The 26,728-nt window shown below is 37.5% G+C and overlaps 1 protein-coding gene across 7 annotated transcripts in view; it reads right to left on the reverse strand.

Annotated features, from left to right (window-relative positions):
• QKI (QKI, KH domain containing RNA binding) overlaps positions 1–26,728 on the reverse strand; it is a 178,889-nt gene that overhangs the window by 11,176 nt on the left and 140,985 nt on the right. For 2 of the 7 annotated variants that reach the window (XM_068413777.1, XM_068413769.1), the window contains 2 exons: positions 5,303–5,390; positions 2,706–3,002 (listed from right to left, as the gene is read on the reverse strand). In XM_068413777.1, coding sequence (XP_068269878.1) covers positions 2,706–3,002; positions 5,303–5,390 — 385 coding nt within the window. Of the gene's footprint in view, positions 1–24; positions 767–2,694; positions 3,003–5,302; positions 5,391–26,728 lie in introns of those variants that run through there. The other 5 variants (XM_068413759.1, XM_068413741.1, XM_068413796.1 and 2 more) reach the window with 4 other exon arrangements.

Genomic DNA, 26,728 nt, shown 5'->3' on the forward strand with positions numbered 1-26,728 from the left:
TAGTTAAATTGCAATTACCAAGACAAAGTTAGAAAACATTCAAGAAAACATTAACAGCAGGTTTATCAACATGGATTTAAATGATCATTAACTACAAAAGTTCATTTTAAGAAATCAACAAGTTAAGGCACAGTAGTTTCAAACCTTAATCTTAAAAAGAAGTTTATCTGTGCAGATTAATATTGCATTTATTTTAAACATCCTGGCCTTAACCTGTTTAATCCATTCATTTACAATCCCAAAATTACAGTATTTCATGAAATCTATTAGACCCAAGCACATTTAAGCTTTACTAGTCACATATTCACTGAAGTGCCTTTCTTGCAGCAGGACTATTTTAAATAATGCCATCTTTTAATACTGACAATTATTTGCTAACCTTAAGATCACTTCCAGTTCTACCACAAAAAAAAGTTTTAAAGCAATTCTTCAAGCCTACAGATTGTGATTTTAAACTTTAAGTCAATAAGTATGAACTGCAATGAATTAGGTGATTAGTAAAGCAAACACTATATAGAACACTTAGCAGTCAGTATACTACTATACACTCATAATTACAGCTACTCTGTAATAATAGGAGCTAATCCAAATTAATAGCACTATTTTATTTTAAATCTATGTGCAAAAAAGTGCAAGTAAGTCACTGACTGCTAGGCCAAGCTTTTTTCAAGGCTGCTGAAACTAAGCATTTGTTAAAATTCAGATCTGATGAAGGATCAGTTAAGACCGTTCTTGAATTCTTAGCCTTTCGTTGGGAAAGCCATACCTGAAGATAAAAGGAAGGGAATTAAAAGTTAGTCACCAACTAAAATTTGATCCCAACACCAATATCCCCAAAAATACTAATAGGGATTAATTTCTCTGCCATTTTTAACAGAATTATTTTAAGACGTCTTAAAGGTCCACCACAAAAATGGACAAAATATAGCATAATATTAATGACAACGAGTGTATTACAAAGAAAAAACTCCAGGAAAAAAAAATTTAATTCAATTAACTCTATACAATTACTCAGATAATAGAGCAGATGTATTAAGAGTTATTGATTCTTTGCTACCTAAGTGGAAGTGTGGGCTTTCCCCCCAACCCCTGCCCCATTTTCCTTTTTAAATAAGATTATTTGGTGAGATCTGTTTTGGGCAATGCACCTGTGCTCTCACAGCTAAGCCCAAAAGTATGCAACGGTTTCAGATGCCATTTTAGGAGTAATTTTCCCCTCCTCTCTCTTTATAGAAAATTCTGCGAGAAATCAAAGTTCCCTGCATCATACTAAATTACTACTATGGAATGATGTATTTCTTTAACTGCTATTAACTGAATGCAGGAGAGGGGTTTTCCACTAACCAGCAACTGATAGCTACTGTGACTATGGCTGTAACTGTGACTTTACCCCAGGATGTATCGCAAGTGGACTCACAGATTGGGGGTGGAAGAGCTGGGGAGAATATTTACATGTTTGTGGGAAATTAATAAATGATGACACTATCATATGCGCACTCAATTTTGGCTATGGGGTAACAGACAATAACCATAAGCAGCTCAAAGACAGACCTACTGCATACTTTTGCCCTATTAAAATTTTTATTATTGACTCACTAATCCTGAAAGGCAGAAGTCTGAAACACGTTTTCTTTTTTACTGTACAAAATATCATGTGGGAACATGCACACATACAGATAAAAGTATTTGTCACGTAAGCGAAACACTGATTTTTTGCAATACTTTCAACCAAATACTGACTTTGAACCTTATTGTCCAGTGTTCATTAGAGATGCTTAGAATTTGTGTAAATCAATTACCTGCCATGGAACAAACTAAGATCAAAGTCCTATAAAATCAACATTATGCAGCACCAAGGTCATATGCAATTCAGAACAAACTGAAGAGAAAAGATTATTTAGGTTCTGTAGAGGGTAGGGAAGGAAGAAACTACTGGAACTGCTTGTTCCATATTGACCAGTTAACTGAATTGTCACGGCTGCTTTATCATTCTCACCTTCACACAGCAAGTCAATGGTATGAAATATTAGGAATGATGGACATTTAAATCCAGTGTATATGAAAGAAGCCATCAGTAAAGTTGCTAATTGTATCATCCTTCGGTCAGAACTTAGTTTGCTTTATATTCATTCACTGAAATTATTTTCTGCTCACAAAATGATTTACAGCCTTCTGACACTGAGGAGAGATTTATCAGTTGGATACTAAACAAAGAAGCAAAAACTCCAACAAACTGAAAAAAGACCTTTACATTCTCTCCAGTTTTGCTACTAAAAAGGTACAGCAAAATATTCAAAAAAAAGGAAGTTCTCTCTTTCAAAGATTACTGGAAATTAATTTATGTTAAAGAGAGCTCAAACAAATCTGGTATTTATGGGAGCTCAAATGACACATAATGGATGTCAACTTCTATTTAGTTTTTTTTTTTCTTGCCTATGTATCCACCATTTAGTGTCATACAAACATTAAGATTTTATTTTCAGTAATCTTATTAATATACTAAACACACACATTTAATAACACAAACCATGTATAAAATATTTAAGAGTTACACCATTTGAGCAGTTTTCCTAGGCAGTTTTGATATACCTGAGGTAAGATTGCTGCTTCAAATTTTTTCCTTTGAGCCCCATGACCTCTACCTCGCAAGTATCATAAAAGCATAAGCAATATATTCTCCAGTCATCCGCGTACAAAGATCTTACCTAATACACCACTAGGTTCAATAGGATACTCAAGGATTGATGTAGCTGGTGCCAGCGTGTAGGGGTATTCATATGGTGTGTAAATTAAACCAGCTTCGGGTCCGGGTGGAACTATTGCAGCGGTGGGATGAGGAGTTCCGTTTGGCATGACAGCGGTTTGTATTTGTCTGATCAAAGGCATTATGGTAGGGCCAGCTGGCGTAGGAGTACGCAGGGCAGCTGGTGGGAGAACAGGCGCAGGCCCAGTAATAATCCTTGGAGCCTGGGCTGTTGCTGCAAGAGAAAAGGCAAGGGCTGCTACAGTAAGCAAAGAAATTCAGAGGAAAGTATGGAGATAGCAGTACAAAACATGGAAAGAATGGGAAAAAGGGGGAAAAGTAGGAAAGAAGAAAAATAAAAGGAAATCATTAGTACATGCGCTGATCACACAGTGCCAAAGCACACCATTCAAATGCAAACAGCTTTCCATTTTCCAGTGTGATTAAGTATGAACATGCAAAATAAAAAAGCCATTGTAAAACAGTGAGGTAGATTTCTCAAACAGGTTACACAGCACAAAAGCTCCATTTAGACCACATTTCTTCATTTATGCTACCAAGACTGCATGAGACTGAGATGCATGCAGGAGATACAAGGAAAATACTGTCATAATCAAATACAGAGTACAAAATTTAGTGCAACTATAGAGTCCACAGATACTCAGTTATGCAGAGCTGCCGTCTGAGTCCACAGTTTTTATACGTCTTAAATCATATTTAAACATATACACAATTCCAATTTCCAGGATCAGTGAAGTTAAAGATGACCTAGAAACACAGTGCATCTCCTCTCCTACTCTAGCATGAATCAAATAGACTCAAAAGTGATTTCCATATCAAATTCCCTCAAATAAAATACTTTCTTTGTATTAGAAGTTCACTATGGCCTTGTTTAGGTTAAAGAAAATAGGTGTGGTTTGTTTTTTTTTTAAAATGGTGCTAGCACATTTCATTAAGTGTTACTTGAAGCCTGTTAGCATACAAGATGAACAACTTCTTGAACACTAACACATCAGCTGGTAACAGTCAATCTTAAAGGGTTGTAATTTATAGATTTCTATGCACTACGGTTGATCTACACTGATTTAATGAACTTACAGGTGGTCTGAAAAGAGAAACGTGGCAGAAGTTTTTCAGATTTGAGACTGTTGTGGTTTTTAAATTATTTTTGTTTTTCAAACAAAAGTGCTCAGATTGAATGTATAATTAAAAAAAAAAAACCTCAAACATTTTTATTTCTTAAACAGAAATAAACCAGTATGGCTTCTTCAGTAAAATCAAAACATAAACAGTGAAATTGTCTTATTATCAAAAAGTGAATATTAGTGTGGAAATCTCTAGTCAAAAAATGAAAAAAAAAAATCCATCTTCCCACTTACACAGATACAATAGACTAATGGGAATAGATCAAAGAAATTGCTCAAATTAATATAAGGTTTCTATGCAACAGTTTGCATCAATTTAATCTGAAAACTATTTTACTCATGAATTTGCAATAATTTAAAGACTAAAATATATTTAAAACTGATCTAGCTTTAAATATTACAGTGTTCATTACGGTTGAAAGATTTACCACTACCATTGTAGTGGTAAAAGCCCTTGCTTATGTCTCTTTTCAAATCAGAATAATTACACTGGTGTAAGCACTCTCAAATTGACCTAACTGCATTCCAACCTTTAAACATATTCAACATTGAAATGGTGACTGCGTGGAGAAACAAATTTGCAAATATCAGTAGGCCCTTAGTGAAAAGACTGATTTAACTGTGCTTACATTTGACATTTGTATCACAGCTACAGCAAAAATTTACTTTGGAACAGTATCAGCAACTACATTTTTAGGAGGATAAATTAGTTTTTCAACTAAAGAAAATAATTTGTATCACATATAATAGGTATATGCTGTAATTAGTAAGTGTATGTGATTAATTTTCAAGCGTAAACCTGTGCATACATGCGTTTGCAAAAGCATTCTCACACAAATGTAATGGAAGAAATTGTAAAAATGGCTCATTACATCACTGATCCCTGTGAACTCAGCTGTGAATCAGTTGATGAATTGTTGGAAAAACGTAACATTGAGGGACACATGCAAGCAAGATGAAAGGAAGGAATATAATACAGAAAAATGTATTCACAGTATCCTGAATATCTGTAACATTTTCAAATTAAATCTCTCAAAATAAAATTGAAAAGGAGTCTATTGTCCTTTATATATGTTAAGGAAAAAATTATTGTAAAATAGAAAAAACTGGCTTAAGGGTTGAAATTTTTTAAACTATGTATTTGTAAATATTTCAGCCCAGACATACTGTGTAAAAAGGGGGGGACACCAAACAAAAAAACCTCAAAACCGACATAACTTATCTCCAGAAGACCTTTTGCAACAGCTACCTGGGGGTTTTTTTGTGTTTTTTTTTGTTTGTTTGTTTGTTTTTTTTTTACTGCCTTCCATTCTCCAACACAGTTACTACTGTACATTTGCCAAAAAGTAGCTTTAGGAATCAAAACCTGCAAACATTACTATGGCATTGACTCTCGAGCTTATGACAAGCTTACGTGATTTGATGTTGGCATCTCTGTAGGTGCCATTCAGAATTGCAAGCTCCATCAGCTGCATCTTTTTAAGGCTGTCTTCTCCTTCTGCCTGTGTGTGAAAAGATGGGAAGAAAGTCAGGCTTATTAATTCACCAGTGCACAAGATCTAAAGGAACACGAATAAAATGCCTTCAAGTTTTAACCAAGCAAAATACGTGCTTACCATTAGTCACAAAACCAGTAAGCTTTGTCAACTTTTCCTTAAAATTAAGTGCAAGCTGCCTATTGTCTATCATTAAGATAAATATCTTCAGAGTTTTGGAAAAGGCTCATACCATAAATTATAAAAATAGGGTTAATTGTAAGTTGTGTTTGATAGAAATTGTTTAAGGATTTTTTTTTTCTCAAGTTTTAGTAAAAGTTTTCATGTAGTCCTAAAGGGATCTTTTAAAAAAATTTATTATTGGGCTAGAGGAAGAATAGACACCATAAATTTTAAGCAACTTCAATTTACTATAACTTGCTCCACTGTAGCTGATACGGACTACTTTGGGAGGGGGAAGAGGCAAACAAAAAATAAACAACAAACTTTGAGTAGCTTTCCAAACAGTACATCAACAACTGCTATAAGGCAGAATTCATAATTCTGGTATGTGTAGGTGTATTCCGATTAGGATATAACTTGTATTTACACAGTATACATTATTCTTGGTTTTGCTTCTATATATATATATTTTTGCTTCAATATATAAATCACTTCCCCAAATATCGACTCCATTGCTCTCTTGCAGCTTGCATAAATATTACGCAGTATTCAGTAAAAAAGCTCACTTTTTCAGTTGTTAACAGAAATATTTCTAATTAGTACCATTTTAGTTTTAAGACCAGACATTTTCTGATCTGTCTTTCCAGAAATACTACCACTTGTTTCGTCTACATCCTACCAACCTGAAAACAAGATTATGATATAGGAAACCCAAGACAGATGGTCAGTGTCTACTTTAATGTTACTACCTTGCTTCTTGCATTGAGTGCCACTGGCTGAAATTCTCAGTCAGATGGAAAAAAGGGCAGTTTCAGTATCAGCTGCATAGCATTCTTCCTTTGCTGAACAGGACTTCTTATATTTTTACTTATCCTGTCTATTCACACAATGTTTTCCACATATTTGGAACAGCGTTTTCCAAGTTAATGGGAACCTGGATAATAACACAGTGTGCCATCCACTCTAAAAACCTTAAGTCTGATTTCAGACAGTCGTTCACCTGTCTTAAACTGCAACTCTTACAGATGGTTTGAACTAGGACTTCCAAGAGCATGAGTGATTACAAAAAACAGAATTAAAAGCCACAAAAAATAACAATCACCATCAATAGCCAAAAAAAAATCTATTAAATAACTTTGTGTCTATTACAGCACTGCATTGGTGAAACATCATCTCAAACTAGTGAAGAGTTAATAGGATTATCTATACGGGGTATTCCAAATGTATAGGAAAATATTTTTTCAGGCTAGTTTGCAGCAAAATATTGTTATACATACTTTACTCGTAAACTATGAAGAAGTAATTTACTAAATTACAAAACAAAAAAAGTTTTAAAATTGTATCTAAGCAAATATAGTATTTAGTGTGAGGTATGCTCAAGGACCACCACCCCTTGTAATGGAAACTTTAACATCTGATTTTTATCAACAACTTAAAATCAACATGGCAAGACGGGTCAACACTAAATTACTTTCAGATGTCAGAAATGAAAGTCATAACTGTAATACTCTGGGCCTGCATGAACACAAAGATTACACACAGTAACAATTTATGTTGTTGTTAAACATTCAGAATATACTGAAAGTTAGACATTTTCTTTATATATGAAATACTGTGTGACAGACCAAGCTAACACTAGTATTGAAAAAGTAAATACACATTCAATTACCATTTTAACTACAAATTAGTTGTACAGTTAAGTACTGTACTACCCAGAAACCTCAGACTCCACAGTCATTAAAATGAGACCCTCTGGAACACCAAATGTACTGATTCTAACATGCTTAATATCACAGAATCACAGAATGTTAGGGATTGGAAGGGACCTCGAAAGATCATCCAGTCCAATCCCCCTGCCGGAGCAGGATTACCTAGACCATATCACACAGGAACGCGTCCAGGCGGGTTTTGAATGTCTCCAGAGAAGGAGACTCCACAACCTCCCTGGGCAGCCTGTTCCAGTGTTCGGTTACCCTCACCATAAAGAAGTTTTTCCTCATATTTACATGGAACCTCCTGTGTTCCAGCTTGCACCCGTTGCCCCTTGTCCTGTCAAGGGATATCACTGAGAAGAGCCTGGCTCCATCCTCTTGACACTTGCCCTTTACATATTTATAAACATTAATGAGGTCACCCCTCAGTCTCCTCTTCTCTAAGCTAAAGAGACCCAGCTCCCTCAGCCTCTCCTCATAAGGGAGATGTTCCACTCCCTTAATCATCTTCGTGGCTCTGCGCTGGACTCTCTCTAGCAGTTCCCTGTCCTTCTTGAACTGAGGGGCCCAGAACTGGACACAATATTCCAGATGCGGCCTCACCAGGGCAGAGTAGAGGGGGAGGAGAACCTCTCTCGACCTGCTGACCACACCCCTTCATATACACCCCAGGATGCCATTGGCCTTCTTGGCCACAAGGGCACGCTGCTGGCTCATGGTCATCCTGTTGTCCACTAGGACCCCCAGGTCCCTTTCCCCTGCGCTGGTCTCCAACAGGTCTGCCCCCAACTTGTACTCATACATGGGGTTGTTCTTGCCCAGATGCAGGACTCTACACTTGCCCTTGTTATATTTCATTAAATTTCTCCCCACCCAACTCTCCAGCCTGTCCAGGTCTCTCTGAATGGCTGCGCAGCCTTCCGTTGTGTCAGCCACTCCTCCCAGTTTGGTCTCATCAGCGAACTTGCTGACAGTGCACTCTATTCCCTCATCCAAGTCATTAATGAATATATTGAATAGTACTGGTCCCAGTACCGACCCTTGAGGGACTCCGCTAGACACAGGCCTCCAACTGGACTCTGTCCCATTGACCGCCACTCTCTGGCTTCTTTCCTTCAGCCAGTTCACAATCCACCTCACTACCCGATCATCCAGACCACACTTCCTCAGTTTAGCTGCGAGGATGCTGGGGGAGACCGTGTCGAACGCTTTACTGAAATTGAGATAGACCACATCCACAGCTTTACCATCATCTACCCACCAGGTTATGTCCTCATAAAAGGCTATCAAGTTGGTTAAGCTTCACTTCCCCTTGGTGAAGCCATGTTGACTGCCCCTAATGATCCCCCTATCCTTGATGTGCCTAGAGACAGCACCGAGGACAAGTTGTTCCAATATGACAGACTCAGAACAGACTTGTAATTTACATGCAAAAAATTTTTTTAAGAAACTTTTATTCCATTACATCTTTGCTGGTAAATTATCTAGGCAATCATGATGCAATAAAAAATTTTAAATCTCTGCCTATCCAGAGCTCACGAATTCTTGTCATTCTAGATATACCTTATCTAATTTATTTTAGCAATAAAGATTTGTAATACATTGATTCCTCTTCTCTTCTACCCCCATAATGGTTAGACTTTGTTATTGGCTTTTTGCTTGGGTTCCTTTATTTATTTATGAATATTTAATTGAAAGTGTGTAACAAAAAGACCTCCTTACAATGTCAGCTGCATCTCCCATATAGTTCCATTAATGTTACTAAAATTGCTCACTTCCTCCAAATAAGAGTTCAGGTGATTGATCTGACACCATTAATGAGTCTCAGTAAATGCTGAATCTTACATTCCAATTGCTGGGATAATTTTAGTAACTCCAATCCCAGATTTTGCACCACAGCGAATATTTCCCAAATGTAACTATTTATAGAATAATAATTTTAAGACAGGAAACATTTTTTCCCTTCTGACATCCCCAAAAGAAGCAGTTATAGCAACTTAAAGCAATAAAAGACAAAATAATCATTCTTACTTTGGATCTTTAACATTTTCCTATAAGTCACTATGCTTCCTATGAGAAAAGATGTTGTAATTATCTAGATTTTACAAAGTATGTTTACAAAAATAATAATGGACTTCAGCACACAAAGCAGACCAAGTCCTTAACTTTTATTTTTGAGATTTACTTCTTTGGAGTACTTCTCAGCAGTTGATCAACTTTTGTTCTTTTAAACAGACTCCAAAACATATTTTAAAACTTCCTTGAAGACTGTATCAGTGATAATTCACAGATGTAAGATGCGGACTTGCATTACTAGACATTAACACTGTCTTTCAACTTCTGGTATTTTGTTTTGCAAAGCATTTATTAGATACAGAGGAAAAAACCCAACCCAAACAAAAAAAAACCCCACACCACCCACTTTATAAACATCTTTAATACTGATCACAAGGGCATCATTCCAACTCCTCCCAGAAGATGGCACTGTTTATTACACAATACTATCTCCTCAAGACATGGGTACTCAGCACTATTTGCACCACCCTAGTAGGACTGCTCAAAATCCGGCTACCCACTCGCACCCTAAACTTGCAACAGTCACTTGCCACCTCTCTTCAAGGCCTAAGTCACAGAAGTGGTCACAACGGTCAGGACTCTTTCAGATATGCTGTCATGTCCTTCATTCTCTGGTATCAAGCTTTCCGCTTGAACATCATTCACCAATAGCCAAACCCTCAAACTTCCAAGAGCTGGGATTGAGCAATGGGCACATGTGTTTGCCTGCCCTATCCTCTCTCTCCGTTGCTGACAGATGATCAAATGAGGCCCACCGATGCAATCTATCTTAGCTCCAGGCATTTCTGCAGGCACTCTCTGTTAAAGCAAAGAGAGGTTGCATCAAGGATACAAAGGCAATCTCTAAAGGGACAGCACATTACCTGTACAATAGCTACAACAAAGTTCAGTCATTTGTACCAAAAGGAAGCTACTTTGAGCAAACATCAATAAGGTCACTTAAAGCCAGACTTGCATTACTAAGTTGAAGCTCAAGTGATTTGACTCAAACCTCTCATCCTCTTAAATCTCCAGTGCTTTCCTTGTATTTCTCATGTACAATATAACATGCAGATTAAGAACAGACCTTAAATGGTATCTTGAAACATAATTCTTTAAATGTAAGCACTTGTAACTGCTCACTGAATACAAATACTGAAGAGATGCAAGCAGTAAATCCTAACAAAGCTAACTATGCACAAACAGCGGTTACAGGTTTGTGAGCACTCGGCCAGTGCTCTTCACAGTAGCTCAGCTTTACTTGGGCTAGCAATAAAAAGACCTGAAGGAGACCAAATGCCACTGACCCCTATAATTTTAAGTAACTTGTTTTCTAATCTTTGTCAGAGTAGGATTAATAGTCACAAGGTTCAAAACACTAGTAACAAGTACAAGTGCCACCTACATGAAGTCTCTTTCCAAAATAAAACAATTTCAAATGAAATACACAACACTGCCAATATTGATGCCCAGTCAAAGCCACAATTCTGTCTCAAAAAAACCCGAGGAATGCAGTTATGTAATAAACTGCTGTTAGTAAGAGCTTGTTTCATGAAATAGGAAGCTCAGATAAAGCACTCCATTTAATTTTTTAATGACTTCTTTTCCTTATCAATGCCCAAGCTATACTTCAACCTCAGATACCCCGAGATCCTCAGAGAATACTTTCGCTTAACTAATGCTTCTGAAACTATTATTAGGCACTTAAATGCCTCAGATTCTCATACGCAGACAGTGCACCCTTAAGAGTATCATACAGTTTAACTTCTTATTTATACACAAAAGATACACACGCACTAGATAGATATGGTATCAAGGTGGCATACAGACAGGCATACAGACTCCAAACAAAAGTGCATTTGCTGTGCTATGTCAATGAAGGACTTCAGAAGATGACATGAGTCTTCAGAGGTGACAGGTAGACTGTTAGATTCTGTGTACAGTCAACTCTGAGAAGTCTGTAACAAATTACAGTAGAGAAAGAAGGAAAGATATGATCTTAAAAGAAAAGAAGGATCAAGTAGCAATGTTTAGTACAGAGCTAGCAGCCAGTCAGTGCCCATACTGCCCTGTCATGCTGCTGCCAGACCCAAACTGACCCACAAGGAAGGTGACTGCAGCTGAGTTAATTCACAAACCAAACAATCCACTCACTCATATGATAGCAGGGATACCTTATCCTGACAGAGCTCCTCGAGCCTCACAGTCTTACCCAGCTAAGTCTCAGAATGTTCTCTGATTCTCATTACTACCAATGCTGGCAGGGAAGGCTTTCAGCATTTCTGTACAAACATATAAACTTTCCCTGTATAATGCTCATTTTCCTTTTAAAGGAAAATACAACGAATGTACTTTTTTCCTACATTAGATGCTCTTTCAAGGTCCCTTCCAATCCCTAACATTCTGTGCTTCTGTGATTCATAATATAGATACACTTATTTAGATGATGTTAGTGATTTTCGATGACATTTTTGCAATCCTGTCACACATCCCAGCACATCAGCTCAATTCTCATGAACTGAACTGAGCCCAACACTAGGAAAGGCTACAGACAGTTTTATCTTGCACCAAATGCAGCGAAGTCTGGCTTTGGTTAAGGGAGCAGTCCCTTATAAGCTGTTTCAGGGCTACCCTTTCAGGATCAGAGCAGCAACAGTAAGCGGGAAGAGGAAATGATGGTGAAGCAAAATGATGGAAAAATCAACTGTGAATACAGAGGCCAAAAATCAGTCTTGATCTTCCCCAGTCAACTGCAGCAGGCCTGTCCCACCAGGCTCATGGAAAGAATGACCAGGCAGCCTCAGCAACGCAAGAGCACCAAAGAGCAGCAGTTACCTTCCAAGCACCTCAGCAATGTCTCACGCAGACTACCTTCCTGCCTGCCCTACACCACCTCTGGTTAAACAGCAATACTCAACAGCAGCTCAGCACCTTTCCTGCCACCCTCGGAGAGACCTCTTCTAGCTACCACATTTTGTCCAAGTCCATATGCTTTTCTCCACATTTACTGCATGTAGAGAATTTTTCCAATAACTCATTGTATTTTTTAGTACACAGGTAAAGCATTAAATAATTTTACACACACTCCAAACAGAAAGGCAGAGAACTTGGCAGTTGTGGAAGAACACTGTATTAATGAACAAGAAGAGATACTTAAAACTCTTCCTCAAATAGAAAAGTCATTTACAATTGCCACATACAAGAAACATAACTTTTATTCCACCGTCTCTCTGGAAATACACACATTAAATACAAAGACTTTCATTATTCATTAAACTGCATATCTCTACACTATAAGCCACCTGCAATTTACTAATTTAATACGAATTTTGGTAAAACACAATAGCACCACTGAAATATTTTACTGTTCCTGATCTTATCCTTCTTACCCAGGAGGTGCTGCGCCCCTCAGGGGTCTGTCACCCTGCCTTCCTACACGGCCACACAGCTGCAGCTTGGAGGCATGCGCTGTGACACTCTCCACTCTCTGGACTGGACTGGCTGGGCTCTAGAGTGCTTTTATCTCCCTGACAAAGAAAAATGTTCCACTGCAATTCACTTGTAGATCAGTAAGTATTCCTAACATACCATGCGCCAGTCAAACAGCCTTTACACATGAATGTCTCCATTCAGGGACAAAAACCTGCCATTCATAATCCACAAACAATATACTACAAATTCCTAGACATACATGTATTAAACCAAAAAACCAGATCGGAGACATCAATATATTGTAAAATATAAAAGATTATACGCTAAAACACACTGGAATTCTTGAAGATAAGGTACACATGCTTAAAATCTATTCTATGTTTGGAAGGTCTTTTTTTAATATCTAAGTTGTTAAAAGCCTGAAGTACCTATGGCAATGAAATTGCAGGCAAGATGACAGGTAACCAGATGTAAAACACAAAGGAAAGAGCTTTTTAAAAGAATCTGAATGTGAGTACCTAAAATATTAATCAATTACCTACTGCAAGACATCAGATTTAACTTTTGTAAAGGCTTTTACTTCTGCTAAGCTACTCTGTTACTCAGTGTTAAAAGAAAAAAATCTTGTCATCCCTTCCCCTCAAAAAATTTGACAAAGTTCTAAGTTTCCCATGCCCATAATGTAAACATTGGTAGTTAGAAGTTGTTGGTAAACGTATGTTACTTAAGAGTTTCTCATCCTTGATTATACGCTTCTGATGGTGATGGAGCAGAAAGCCTACACATAGCTTTGTTCGTGCTGAGAAGAATTGCCAAAGAGGTATTTTCTGGCATAATTCAGCAGCTATTCTTATATCAGAGGAAACATTCCCAAATACTTCTGAGACAAAGTTAAATACATCACTAATTTAAGACCAGCCATGTTTCTTAGAGCCCTGTATGCCATCAACAATACTGTGGCATTGAATAGGTGGCAAGCTATAGCTCAGTTATTTCTCTATTTCCTTTGCAACACTGATGCACACTGCTATGCCTATGAGGACAGGCAAAGATAAATTAGCATCATTATTTCTTCTGGGCAACACAGTCTGCTTATCTTCTTCAAAGCAAGCTCTCAGTTCAAATGACATGCAAAGACGACTGTGCTGTTTCACTTGACAAATTCATTGGTCATAATGTTAAAGATACACTAGGGGGAAAAGGCAGCATATCTTTTTACACTTCCCATCACCTTATCTGACATATCCCTGTTTAATCATGATACTTGGCTTACCAGTAATATTTTCAAGAGCCCTTACGCCCTCCCTCCCCTACTTCCCATTTCTACAAGAAGAAAATACAGATAAGGTACAGAAAATCAGCATGAAGTGCATTTTGTAAGCCAGACTGAAATACAGAATCAGTGGAACTTACAGGTTGGCTTCACCATATACCCTCTGGGTACTACTTGTTAATGTATTGGGGGTGGGGGGTGGGGGTGTATCACCAGTAGCATGCCAGCATTCTGCTTGACCCTAACAGATTTTTCTGTCTGTCCCAACATTTCTTTATGACAGATGTGATGGGCTCCTATTTAAATCACAGTGTTTTGGGCTTTCAGGGAAATAAGGTCCATTTGGGTCAGTTATACTAGTCATTCAACAACACTTAATTCCAGAATTTGCTTTTTGTTTAGCTTTTTTTTTTGAATTATCATTCCTCTTTCCCCTGCACCTCAGCCTTTCAATGGTGTTAATAGAATCAATGACAAGAATTTCTGTACACCACATAGAACAGCTTCAGCAATTCATAAAGCTCCAGAACAGGAATGCATCTTTCATGACATATATATACACCGAACCCCCAAAAACCCTGTAAGAAAAACACATTTATACAGTACCTTCTAAAATGTTTCCAAAAAGACAGAATTATACTAAAATACATTAAGATTTATTTGTTAGTATAGACATTTGCTAACATTTGTATTAATATTCAAATGAAATAGCTATTAATAATGCAATCTAAAGCATTAGATCTATTTTCAGCAATGTGCAAGCCCAGTTAAAAAACTTCCAGAGCTAAACACTTTCTTTTTTGTATTTCTAATTTTGGAATGCTAGACATTCCTCACTGGCTAGTTTAATTCTGAAAGCAGGAACTAAACCATAAGCACACTGAATGAGATACTACCAGGCAAGCCTCTGGTACAAATTTCCCACGTACGGCTCTACCAGCAACATCTTGAGTACCACGAACATCCTAGGCATCTGAATAGAGCAAAAATCAAACACGACTTATATTATGCAGGTCTTTATTCCAGCTGTAGCCTTTCCAACAGACTGAACGGTGCCAAAACACTTTTGAGACTGTGTTCACACATTCCACTTATAGCAGGACAAACGCTTTAACTCATTCTGAGTTTTAACTAAATTATAAAAATAATTTAATCAACTTATGCTACACGGCTACCTACAATCAAGGTAGTTGTTCTAATACGTACAGATTACAGGCAGTTGTTACAAATGTAACAATGGAATGATTAATTAACATACTTGTAGATAAGTCTGGCCTGACCCTTAACGTTTTTCCTCTGTCGTCCCAGGAGGTTTCTATTCAAAGTTCGAGTTTGCCCACTCTGAATGGCTGTAAATTTCCCTTAAGTGCAAAGACACTGAACTCAGGTGGGGGCGGGGGGGAGACAGACAGATGAACGAACCCCATTAACAGGTTTCACAAACAGTATTTTGTTGCAAACTCCAGAGACTCCAGTGCTAGCTATTTTTGTTTCCAGCTATGCTAATGTTTTAATACATAAACAAAGCCTTTCATTCTCAAAATGGTACTGAAATGACCCCATGTTTTCATATGGAAAACACGTCCATTATGTTTTTAATTCTGTTCTCACCCAGGGAAAAAAAATGTAAAAAAAAAAAAGACATTTCATATCAAATTTAGGAACCTAGACAGAACATGAGAAGTCTCTCTTCTTCAGAGCAACAAAGGAAAACTAACTGCTGGTGATGAAGAGTAGGAAGGCTGTTGCTGTGAATTAGTACACATCTTTCAAGTGTACGTTCTCTTATGTGTTTCATTAAAAAACAGGATTCAGGGCTGCAAACTACCACATGGGAATTCAGGCTACATAGTAACTTTTAAGACATTTTTATCTTCAGCTTGAGATGTCCTGAAAGGTAATACAGACTATTAAAATAAATTGATGTATTACAATACAAAGTAAAACCGTGTATGTTTAGGCTTATCCAATTACAAAATGCTAGTATTCAGGGAGCAGGGGTCTTCCAATAGCTTCTTAAACTGTCACACTTACTGCTGTAGTCACATTTTCAACAAGAATCATGACAGCTAATTGTGATTAAAAGAATTGTTTCTGCATTTCACCTACATTCCCTCTTCTAAAACATCTGCATAAATTGTTTCATTTTCACAATAACAGAAAGTGCAACAGCACAGTTTTGTTGACAGTCTTTTTCTACACACACACAACCCCTAAGGTGGAGTCATCTAAAGACTGTAATATAGAACTCTGTATAAAGCTACCATCTAGAGAAATAATAATTTTTTTTAATGTAAGATGCTCAAAAATTCAATTGGCCTAGGTTTTAAATTTCTAGTCCAACTGAGGAAACACAACATTGAAAGTTTAAAAGGACCTATGCACTCAATACACACTTTGAGTAATTCTCAACAGCTGCTAAAAGTGAATGAGTACTAAAAGCTCACAATTACTTCCAGCTGCTTAGAAGCACACCAGCAACCCATAGCTCTGTTGAAATATATATCACATGTATGTCTTATGTGCATTTACTGGTACTCTAATACAAAATGTTACCATTTAAAAAAGTTAACTCTTCCATAAACACCACAGATGCCTCTCCTGCTCTTCTTGAGCTCTCAGAGCTGATGAAGTCCAGAAGGAAGGGGTGGTAGTATTCCAACTGGCTGGTCTCCTCTCTTGTATGGCTGCCTAAAACCCGCTTTCACACAGCTTAAAAATACAGAGAAGTGAAAAAATGAATTGTGTGCACTCTCTTTAGGGGACAAATATGTCAATCATATGACCTTCCATTTGAAGGCTCAAGCTGCTCAAGGCACTGTGTTGCTAGGGAGAACGCTTGCTTTGCTATTTTATTGAGCTTTCTTTTCAGCTTTTAGAGACCAGCCAATGCTTATTTTCCAGAGACAGGAGTGAGAACTCTGCACGGCCTGGCAGAGGCTGGCACAAAGGGCCTCTGAGGAGTGCCTCTTCCCCAGGGAGCTGCACCTGGGCCCGCCTGACCACCTAACCACATCCCTTACTCACAAAGAGAGCTGTAAGCTGTGACTGTCCCATGGGCCAGTAACCCCTCCTGCCCCAAGAATGGAAGGCGAGGGATTCTTGGTGTTGAAGGCTGCTATTAGGTGCGTGTGCTGCTGAGGAGCAGCTGTATGTGTGTAATGGGAGTTGCCTACCAGGTAAGAGCATCAGCCATTAAAGCACTCGTTTGATGAGGATCTGACAAAAGGCGGCTGGGGCTCCAGCCAGCCCTCAACATTCATCCTGTCACACAGGAGCCAAGGGAAGGCATGGAAGTTTCTTCTGTCCGTTTGTATCATCATCTTATTTCTACATAACATAAATTTAGCATTAAAAATAATTTTTAAAGCCTTCTAAGGCAAAGTGTCATACATTTAGCCAAAAGACTTCTGACATTTGTAAGTATTACAGAAAAATATACATGCAACAGATTTTTATTTTGTCATCAATTCCTTTAATCTTAGCAACTTTAGTTACAAAAGATTAGTGGATTCTTAGTAAATCAGTAAAAAATCACGCAACACACTTCAGTTTCTTGTAACTACTCCAGAATAGCAGAAGAAATAATAATTTGACTTTTTTTAATGCAGTCACATAATTTCCGGTGTAATCATCCAGATTAATTCAAAAATAAGCAAGTCTTATTTTAATTATTCATTATAGTTCTTGGGAAAAAAAAATGGAACTTGAAGCTGGAGTAAGACCAATTGGTTGTGTTAAAGAAAATTAAACCAGCTTCTTGTTTCAAGATATTCACCTCTTTGGCTTGGGAATTTATCAGATACTTAAAGGTCAGTATTTAACATCCAAATTTTGACAAATAAGAACCATCTATTTTTCATAATGTATTAACACAAAAGACGTTTCTTATGATATTCAACTTTGTAAAGACAACTTATTCTGCTGCATATTTTAAGGGCAGATTACAAATCCTTATTATTAAAAGTAGGAGACATGAACAGTAACAATGATTTAATTTTGAAAGTATTACTAGCACTTTAAAAACACCCCTTACATTCTGAAAAAAGGTTACTGAATTACAGTAAAAATGCCTTTCCATTATTTACCAATTTGCGCAAGAAATATGTATTTCAGCACTTTATATATATAGCATAGTTAGAGAAAGTTTCCTAAAACTACTGTTGTTTAATTAAAAACAAACAAACAAAAAAAAAAAAACCCAAAAAACAAAACACCATAACAAAACAACAGTTTTCACAAAAAGTGTTTTTCTGGAGTCTGGGGTAAACCTACACATTTTTGATCGACAGCCGGCTAAACATGAGCCAGCAGTGTGCCCAGGTGGCCAAGAAGGCCAATGGCATCCTGGCCTCTATTAGGAATAGTGTAGCCAGCCGGTCTAGGGAAGTGATCGTCCCTCTGTACTCGGCACTGGTGAGGCCGCATCTTGAGTACTGTGTTCAGTTCTGGGCCCCGCACTTCAAGAAAGATGTTGAGGTGTTGGAGCGAGTCCAGAGGAGGGCGACCAAGCTGGTGAAGGGTCTGGAGAGTCTGACCTATGAGGAACGGCTGAGGGAGCTGGGGTTGTTTAGCCTGGAGAAGAGGAGGCTCAGAGGTGACCTTATTGCAGTCTTACAGCTACCTGAAGGGAGGCTGTAGTGGAGTGGGAGTTGGCCTCTTCTCTGGGCAACTAGCAATAGGACAAGAGGACACAGCCTCAAGCTTCGCCAGGGGGAGGTTCAGGTTGGACATTAGGAAGCATTTCTTCTCAAATGGTTATTAGACATTGTAACGGGCTGCCCAGGGAGGTGGTGGAGTCACATCTCTGGATGTGTTTAAGACAAGACTGGACATGCACTTAGTGCCATGGTCTAAGTTGACATGGTGGTGTCAGGGCAATAGTTGGACTCCGTGAACCCAGAAGTCTCTTCCAACCTGATTGATTCTGTAATTCTGTGATTTTTGATTTTTTTCTCCCACCCAAGACTATTCAGGTGTATTGCATACATAACAGAATCTACCACTTTTGAATGTGGGCTGTGTTTCAGAACTGTATCTCCCACAAGCAATTACAGGTAACGATAGTTCACATACAGAGAATAGACTAGTACAACAAATACAATGTAGTCTTCTATTCAGAAGGGACAGGGATCATGAGGTGTCTGAGTATCAATGAGAGACTCGCCAAAATAAAGGACTGGTTAACCTACTGCAAAGTCCCCAAAGAAAATATTGACCAGAATTTTTTCACCTCTTCTTTCCTAAAACACTACGTTACCAGAATAAACTAATTAGCATTTGTTTCCTATATAATAATTAAGTGAACCTACATGATAAAACAATTAAGTTAAGTCTAATTTTCTGTCCTACAATGAGAGAAGTATGTATCAGGCCTATCTTTAATAATTAATTTCACCATCCTTCCCTGCTGCTCTACACACTAATTTAAAAATCTGCTTCCTCAGCAGAAACACAGACACTACACTTAAGTAACCATTTAGCAGGACTCACAGTATAAATTTCATCAAATTTCACAAATCCAGTCTTTTGTGCTTCTATTTTATTTGTTGCTGATCTTCGTATATTTTATAGTGTTGTATCTGAACAGCTTGCTACAGACTCTGGATCAGATATTACACCAAAACTTCATTTAATGGTTTTCCTTTTTCATTTTCTAAGCAGCTGAGTACCTGAACTGTGGCTGAAACAAACCGCAGTCACTGAGACACCCTGGATCAACGCTGTCATGTCATGCTTAGGAAACTGTTCTCGATAGGATAATCCTACAATATTTGTATGTAGGATCTCCCTTGTAGACCTTCCAACTAACCTTAAATGTCAAATGCATATTGTATCAACTTTGCAGAGAATAAGCAACGTTAGTATTAAAAAAAGAAATCCATCCTAATAGCACCAAACTGTCCAAGTGTTACGTTACTTTCTTTCTACACATTCACTACCAGTCCCTTGCCCATCACTCTCACTCCATATTGTACTGTCAACTGCATACTGATATGCAATTTCCACCTGTTTTCAGAATGATCCTTGAGTCCTTGTCATACAAGTAAAAGTCTCCCATTTGCCCACTTCCTTGATTGTTTCTCACATCTTTCTGTATAGATCTGTTTAAATATTCTACAAACACTCTGGTTCCCTCAACACTTATTGTTCCAATCCAATTATTAAGAGAAACCAACTCTTTCCATTTAGATATTTGAAATATGTACAATTAAACTGTCTTTCACAGACTCTAGAATTATAATTTCATATTCCAGCAGACAAGGTGCACACCCATAAGCAAAAGCAGCTTAAAATACATTTTCTACAACAGGATAAATCACCCTAGTCCCTCTTAATCTCCTGAACTGTGGAATCTCATGAATATTTCAAAATAATACCTCAATTCACATATTCTCTAACTTTATAGATTATATACTTATAAATAGTATTTTGCATTAAAAATGCAAAATGCGTGTAAAAATTATACATAGAAATAGAAAAAAAAAAACAACAACAAAACAAACCAATAAAAAAACCCACAGAAAAAGTACAATTAAAGCTTTCAGTTACAAGATATGGCTGAAAAATTAAGAAAGCAAACCTAAAATTAATGTAAATTTTTGGACACTCTCTGAGAGTAACTGAAGAATATTCATTTATTCCTCATCAATGGGAAGAGACAAATGAAGTCTTTTTGCTTAAGTCAAGGGAAATACAAACAACAGAGGTCCAAAAGGCCTGAAAAGCTACGGCAATACTGAAGCAATTCAAATATATGGAAAAATGAATGGTATTTTGTTTCCAGAATATGTAAAACTAAGCTGCTGTGTATCTGCACATGACTGAGTGCAGAAAGCTGAGACCTTAAAAAATGGGAGTGGAATGGGAATCAATCAGATGGAAAACTTATGGAGCATAATTTCAGAGAAAATACGTTCAGACAAGTTTACCTAGAAAATACACAGCTGATGCTAGAATATAAAAAATTAAAATGCTATCTTAAGACTTCTTCCCAGGCTACAAATTAGTTCTGGACGATTAGGCCAAGGTTTTACACTGCTGTCAAAGGAGTCAAAAATTATTTTTGAAGATGTAAAAAGCCTCTCAGCTGGCACTCCTGTGGTAATTTAAACCAATTTAAATAGTGGTGGTCACAATCCTACTCTTTCCTCATTGTCGCTTTCCTGTATCCATCACTGTATCCATGATTGAGCCATGTCTACCTGCTAAACTGGCAAAATAATTTTATTTTTTATCTGAATAGTTTTCTGCCAGATTACAAAACTGAAAGAGCTCACTGCAGGCTCAAATGCGTGCCAGCATAAAGGAGGAGAGATTGAGGGGAGCTGAAACCTAGCCTGTGCAGACCTGTCATTTGACTCAGCTGCATGTAGAATTAGAGTCTTAGTCTTGCTAATTCTGAAGCCCAGCAGTCTGATCTCCGAAATAGAAGCATGGATTTTTCTGTTCTAACTGGAATCCACCACCTGACACCCAACTGAATTGTTTTCATATTAAAATATTTAATTTAATTTTTCTTTTTCCTCTTTCTCCTACAATATTATTCTTTATTTTACTCAGTTTCTGCCCATTTCGCCTTACTCACAATCATTCTTCTTTCTGATTTTCTTCTCTCTTGCTGCTGACCTTCAGTGGAGGAATACCATTATAGCTTCCTTGACCAACTGTACTAATCATGCTCCTCTAGTGGTTACCTTAAACTATGTGAAGCATGCTTTCTCCATTTGTAGATTTGCTCATCAGAAGCAAAGGCTATATTCTCAACCATTTACTTACTACTATAAATAACTATATGCATTCATGTTTTGCAGAGACCTTTGAGCTGCTTTGGTATTTGCACTGTGTTCTAAAAACACTGAAGAAAACCTGATTTTAAATCTCTTCTCAAACATCATAATCCTAAACTGGTAATTTTTACACCTTAGACCACCAACTTTAAATCCATGCCAGTTAAATAGTATATCCAGTAATTACAAAGCTCCATGTTAACAAACTGAAAATAATGCATGATTTGATAGTGTGAGGATGCTACAAAAATCAATTCCTTTATTAATATTTTTTCCTTTTTCTGTATTTTATTCTCCTATAGAACAATTCCAAGTGGGAACTGTTAATTTTCTTTAGCCAAGAACTGTATGACTTAGGACGATGCATTTTGTTTTCACGTCTCTGCGTGCAATATTAATTTTAGCACAACAGTATATAAACGCTATTCTGATCTGGAGTTCAGATACCAGCAATACGCATGCATGGCTTCTGCTTCCAAAAGCTTAGAAGTTAGTGACTAAGTGAAAAGAATATCAGAAAGAAACAAACTGTTCAAATCTAAAGATCAGAGGCAAATGTAACAGTGCCCCAGCAGAAGCAAAATTAAATGAAGAATGGGTAAAAATACTTTAAGAGAATTTATTAGAAAAGGGGGAGTGCCTTGAGAAGAAACAGCCGCTACCCCTACTGGTCTAGCAGAATACGCATTTCTTTGATTCTCTGGATTCCTGAACCAGCAGGAGCCAAGAACCCTAGAAATATAACAAATTAAACACAGAGAAAAAGTACTTTGCACACTTCCCTCTTCTTCCCCACTATGGTATTCCCAGCTTTTCTGTGTCCATGCCCCCGACACTTCCTCTGTGTGCTCTGGTGCTTGTGAGACATTCAGCAAGGCGATTTACCTCTCAAAAATCATCAGAAAAATTTGTGGGTTACTTTTCTACCATTTAGTAAATAAAATCTGCTCATGGAAAGGCCTGACAAGTGCTGTTCTGACGGATTCAGCAGCGAAGCAGAAAGGGCACTTTTGGTTCTAACTGTTAAACAACCCCATCACATCTCATGAAAACACACCGTAGCTAGAATCAGATTCAGATCTCACCAGGTCCAACTCAGTTTTACCTAAGACAATATAATAGACAACTCCTATTCAGATTTTTTTATATATCATACTACTTCTAGATGAGAAAACCATACGGTTTCTCTCTGCACTCTTCATGAGGTAAAAGACAGAACAGCCTTCAAAGAAAATATCCATCTTCTATTGGGTAACCTGTCTGATGCATGTCTTCATTCACTCTGGAAAAGGATGTTTCTGCTGTGACTGATCAATAATTTTCAGGTTATGAAAAACCTTCATAAAAAAACTAAGTGAAATATTAGGTAGCGATCCCACTTCCCCCCCCACTTTCCTCCCAGGTATGGCAAAACTAAGATCATACTATTCAGCCCAGATTCAGTTACCAGTAATTATCAAATACCCTTATCCCAACACCCAACACCCAACCTGGCAGAAAAAACAGTTTAAGCTGTGCTCCCACCGTCACTTATTTCCACCTCAGCCGTGCAAGCCAAGCAGAGGGGAGGAGAGGAAGAGAGCACAAGACTTGAACTAAGATAGGTCCCAATCAAGCCTCCCAACCTATGGAACCAAAACTCTGAAATGCAGAAAAAAAAACAGAGTATGAAATATGAAAACTGTAATACCAATAAGCTCATTTTTTTTTTTTACTGACTGCTTTCTGTCAATAGCATCGATTTGCAGAACTGCTGTAAGCTATTGGTACTATGGATCTAAGTGATGCACTCAGTTCAAGCCAGTATCCCAAACAGTTTTCTGTAGCACTACCTTTTCTATACTTTTTTTTCCACATGCTGTTAATGACCTCTAATCATTTATCATCCCTCTTATAATAGAGTATAAAAGTGTTCATAGTTTCAGTTTCAAAAGGCACTTCACAAACACTTAGATAATACCTTTAAATTTTGCTGTCACCTTCTACTAACTCATCTAAGTATAAGGGGTGGGGGAAATCAAGTCTGATGAAATAAATTTGCTGGCAATTTTACGCACACGCGCTCCGGAGCACAAATATTTAATATGAGTAACCAATACTTCTCAAAGTAACTTTAAATGAACAGCTAAAATTCTGAGTATTAGTAATAGTAAATGCTGCTCTTCATCTAATTTCTTTGGAGATAGTTCTAAAGCATCACAGAAACAGTACCCTGAGGCTACCAGAGTTTCAGCTGCATCATTAGTAACAGTTCAGGAATTTGTTAGAACTTAGCAGCTGTTCAACTACTGAATCACCAGCACAAATTTACTATTTTCCTTTGCTAATTTACAGGATTCCTGCTAGTGATATGTGATATAAGATTATATCAAGGAGTTCTAAGCATATTTTTACTGCTTTAAACAAAAGTCTAAATTACTACCATTATGGCAGTACTGCTCTCTTTTTAATTAGTTCCTCCACCATATCTTAATAGTTATGATGAGTGAAGATTTGAGATACATACTAAAAAGGATCACAAGGAAACATTTAAGCCTTAAGGTATATATCAAATATAAATTATTTTTGGGAAAAATATTGCATACTACTCCAAGCATGACATGTCCTTGAATATATGTTCTTACAACTAGTATCAAGGTATTTAAGCATGTATAAGCTTCTCTGTTTCTTCCTGTAAGTTATCAAATCTAAGTGGCTAGGAGAACATTAACACATGCTTCCAAACAAGCAGTGCAAAACACTGGTCATCAGTTCTGACTACAACTGACTTCTTGAGCACAACTGAAGGTTAAACAAGCATAAGTGATGTTCATCACTTGAAGCATTTGTGAAAGCACCAAGTCCATCTTCTCACATTTCAATAGCACTGGTGCTGACAAAAGAGTCAGCAGGTCAAAGCCCAGCTCCCTTCGGAGAGAAGGCAGGCCTGAGCTGGGAAAACATTTACTTGTGACCCGAAGAAAACAGTTCGAAGGGCCACAGAACCTTATTTGTTTTTGAAAGAAACCTTCAATGCCCTCCTCTCCTTTCAGAAGCAGATTTGACAAATGTTGTAATAAATATTACATGCACAGAGTTGAAATCAATAGCAGGTTAATGTTTATTGAAACAATACAGAGAACCATTTTTAATAGCATTACTTGAAAATAGATCTAATCTAGCAAAGGAAATTCAATTTATGTTTAGAGCAATCAGATTGTTTTTTACTCCAGGGATTTGTTGCAAACTCTGTGTCTCAAAATGTGCTTACTGTACTGTATTTAGCAGAAACAGTTTAGCCTTAATAAGCTGATAGTCTGCACGGGAGCACGGATCAACTTATTCTCATTAAGAATGTAAGCAGCTTTCTAACAGCCTTCTTTGCTGTTCAGCCTATGCCAGAGAAAGCAGGGATCTCTCCTCTAAAACCCGTAATTTATGAGTTTATTCAAACCCGCCAAATTGCTTTAAGTAAACGCCTCTTACATTTGAAAATTCCCATGGCAACTCATTTAGTTTGGCAGGAAGGCAGACCCAAATTCAATCCTTTTATCCTCCAGCTAAACCATTACAATGGTAATTCTGCTCTGACACTCTGAAGAGACTGCTAATTACTGTACTCGGGTCCCTAGACAGATTTCCCATTCAGATTAAAATGGCTGTGCAAGGCAGAGAACAGTAGCAACACCTTTGTGTACAGGAAGGGATGTACTCTCACATTACAGCTTGTTACAAGAGAGGCTCCATGACTGCAAAGTCAAAGAATCTTCTATCGGCTACGTTGTGCAGAACAAACATTAAGGAAGGAAAAAACCAAGAGGCATGACAGCTAAGTAGACAACTGAACCACTAACCTAGGCAATTTTGACTACTGAAGATATTAGTCACCTCTCAAATGAAATTAATTCCTCTTCTGTTACTGCTATTATATACTTCATCTCATAGTCTAAACTACAGGCCAAGGAACTACACAAAATGCTACTGAATATTGTGTGTTGTGTCATTAGACTGAATGCGTACGCACCCACTGTCTCACTGTCACCAGAACGTCTCAGTTTTTAAAAAGCCACCCAGGTCCTTGTACAGCATTATTTATTTTCAGAAGGGTGTGTGTGGGGGGTTGACAATGCTTTTTTCCCTTGTCATTTTTAATCAAGAAAATGTGAAGGAAACTAATGACTGTTCCCTTGCTCTTCTGCCCCAGCTGTTCCCTCTTCCATTGAAATGTAAACAGCAGCTCAGCGTTGAACAGAATAAACATTTGCTGTCTCTGGACCAACATTTATTGTACTGGAAAAGCCTAAACCTTGGCTTAATTTTGTCCTCTAGAAAAAATGAAGATGGTGGTCTCCCTGTCCTCCCATAAAATTTATTTTCGTAGTACTCTGAAGAAGTGGAAGATAACTTTTGTTTTTGAAAAAGTGGCAAAAGGGAAGGCATGTGTAGAACAAATGTGTACAGCAGCTAGAAAATCAGATGAGAAAATCCTCCCTGAGATAAATTAAACATCCTCCCTAGACTAGCAACTCCTAACTCATTTCAAGAAATGCTCTTGGAAAAAATCTTAAAATACATTAGCATCTTTTACAATTGATCATAAAAACAAGCACTAAATCTTCAGGTAACATTTGAGTATGCTCTCCCATACGTCCTACCTTCTTCCCTCCTTAATGTGGCATAACTAACTACCCTGCCCCAATGGTTTAGCATGGACACCAAAAACAGGAGGTACCCAAAAGAAAGCTAGGAGGAGAGAGCAAACACACTAGATCATGATTACCAACTTATAAACCCTTAAGTATTTTTTCCAGGAGGCAATGACCTCTTTACCAAGAGTTCTGGGCACATGAAAATAGGTTTGTATGCTTTTATTTAAATCTTCCATAGTTCCTTCATAAATAACCTACAACTCCTTAGTGTTACGGGATTATCTCTTGAAAA

This window comes from Nyctibius grandis, chromosome 1, assembly GCF_013368605.1.
Source record: "Nyctibius grandis isolate bNycGra1 chromosome 1, bNycGra1.pri, whole genome shotgun sequence".
Lineage (NCBI taxonomy): Eukaryota > Metazoa > Chordata > Aves > Nyctibiiformes > Nyctibiidae > Nyctibius > Nyctibius grandis.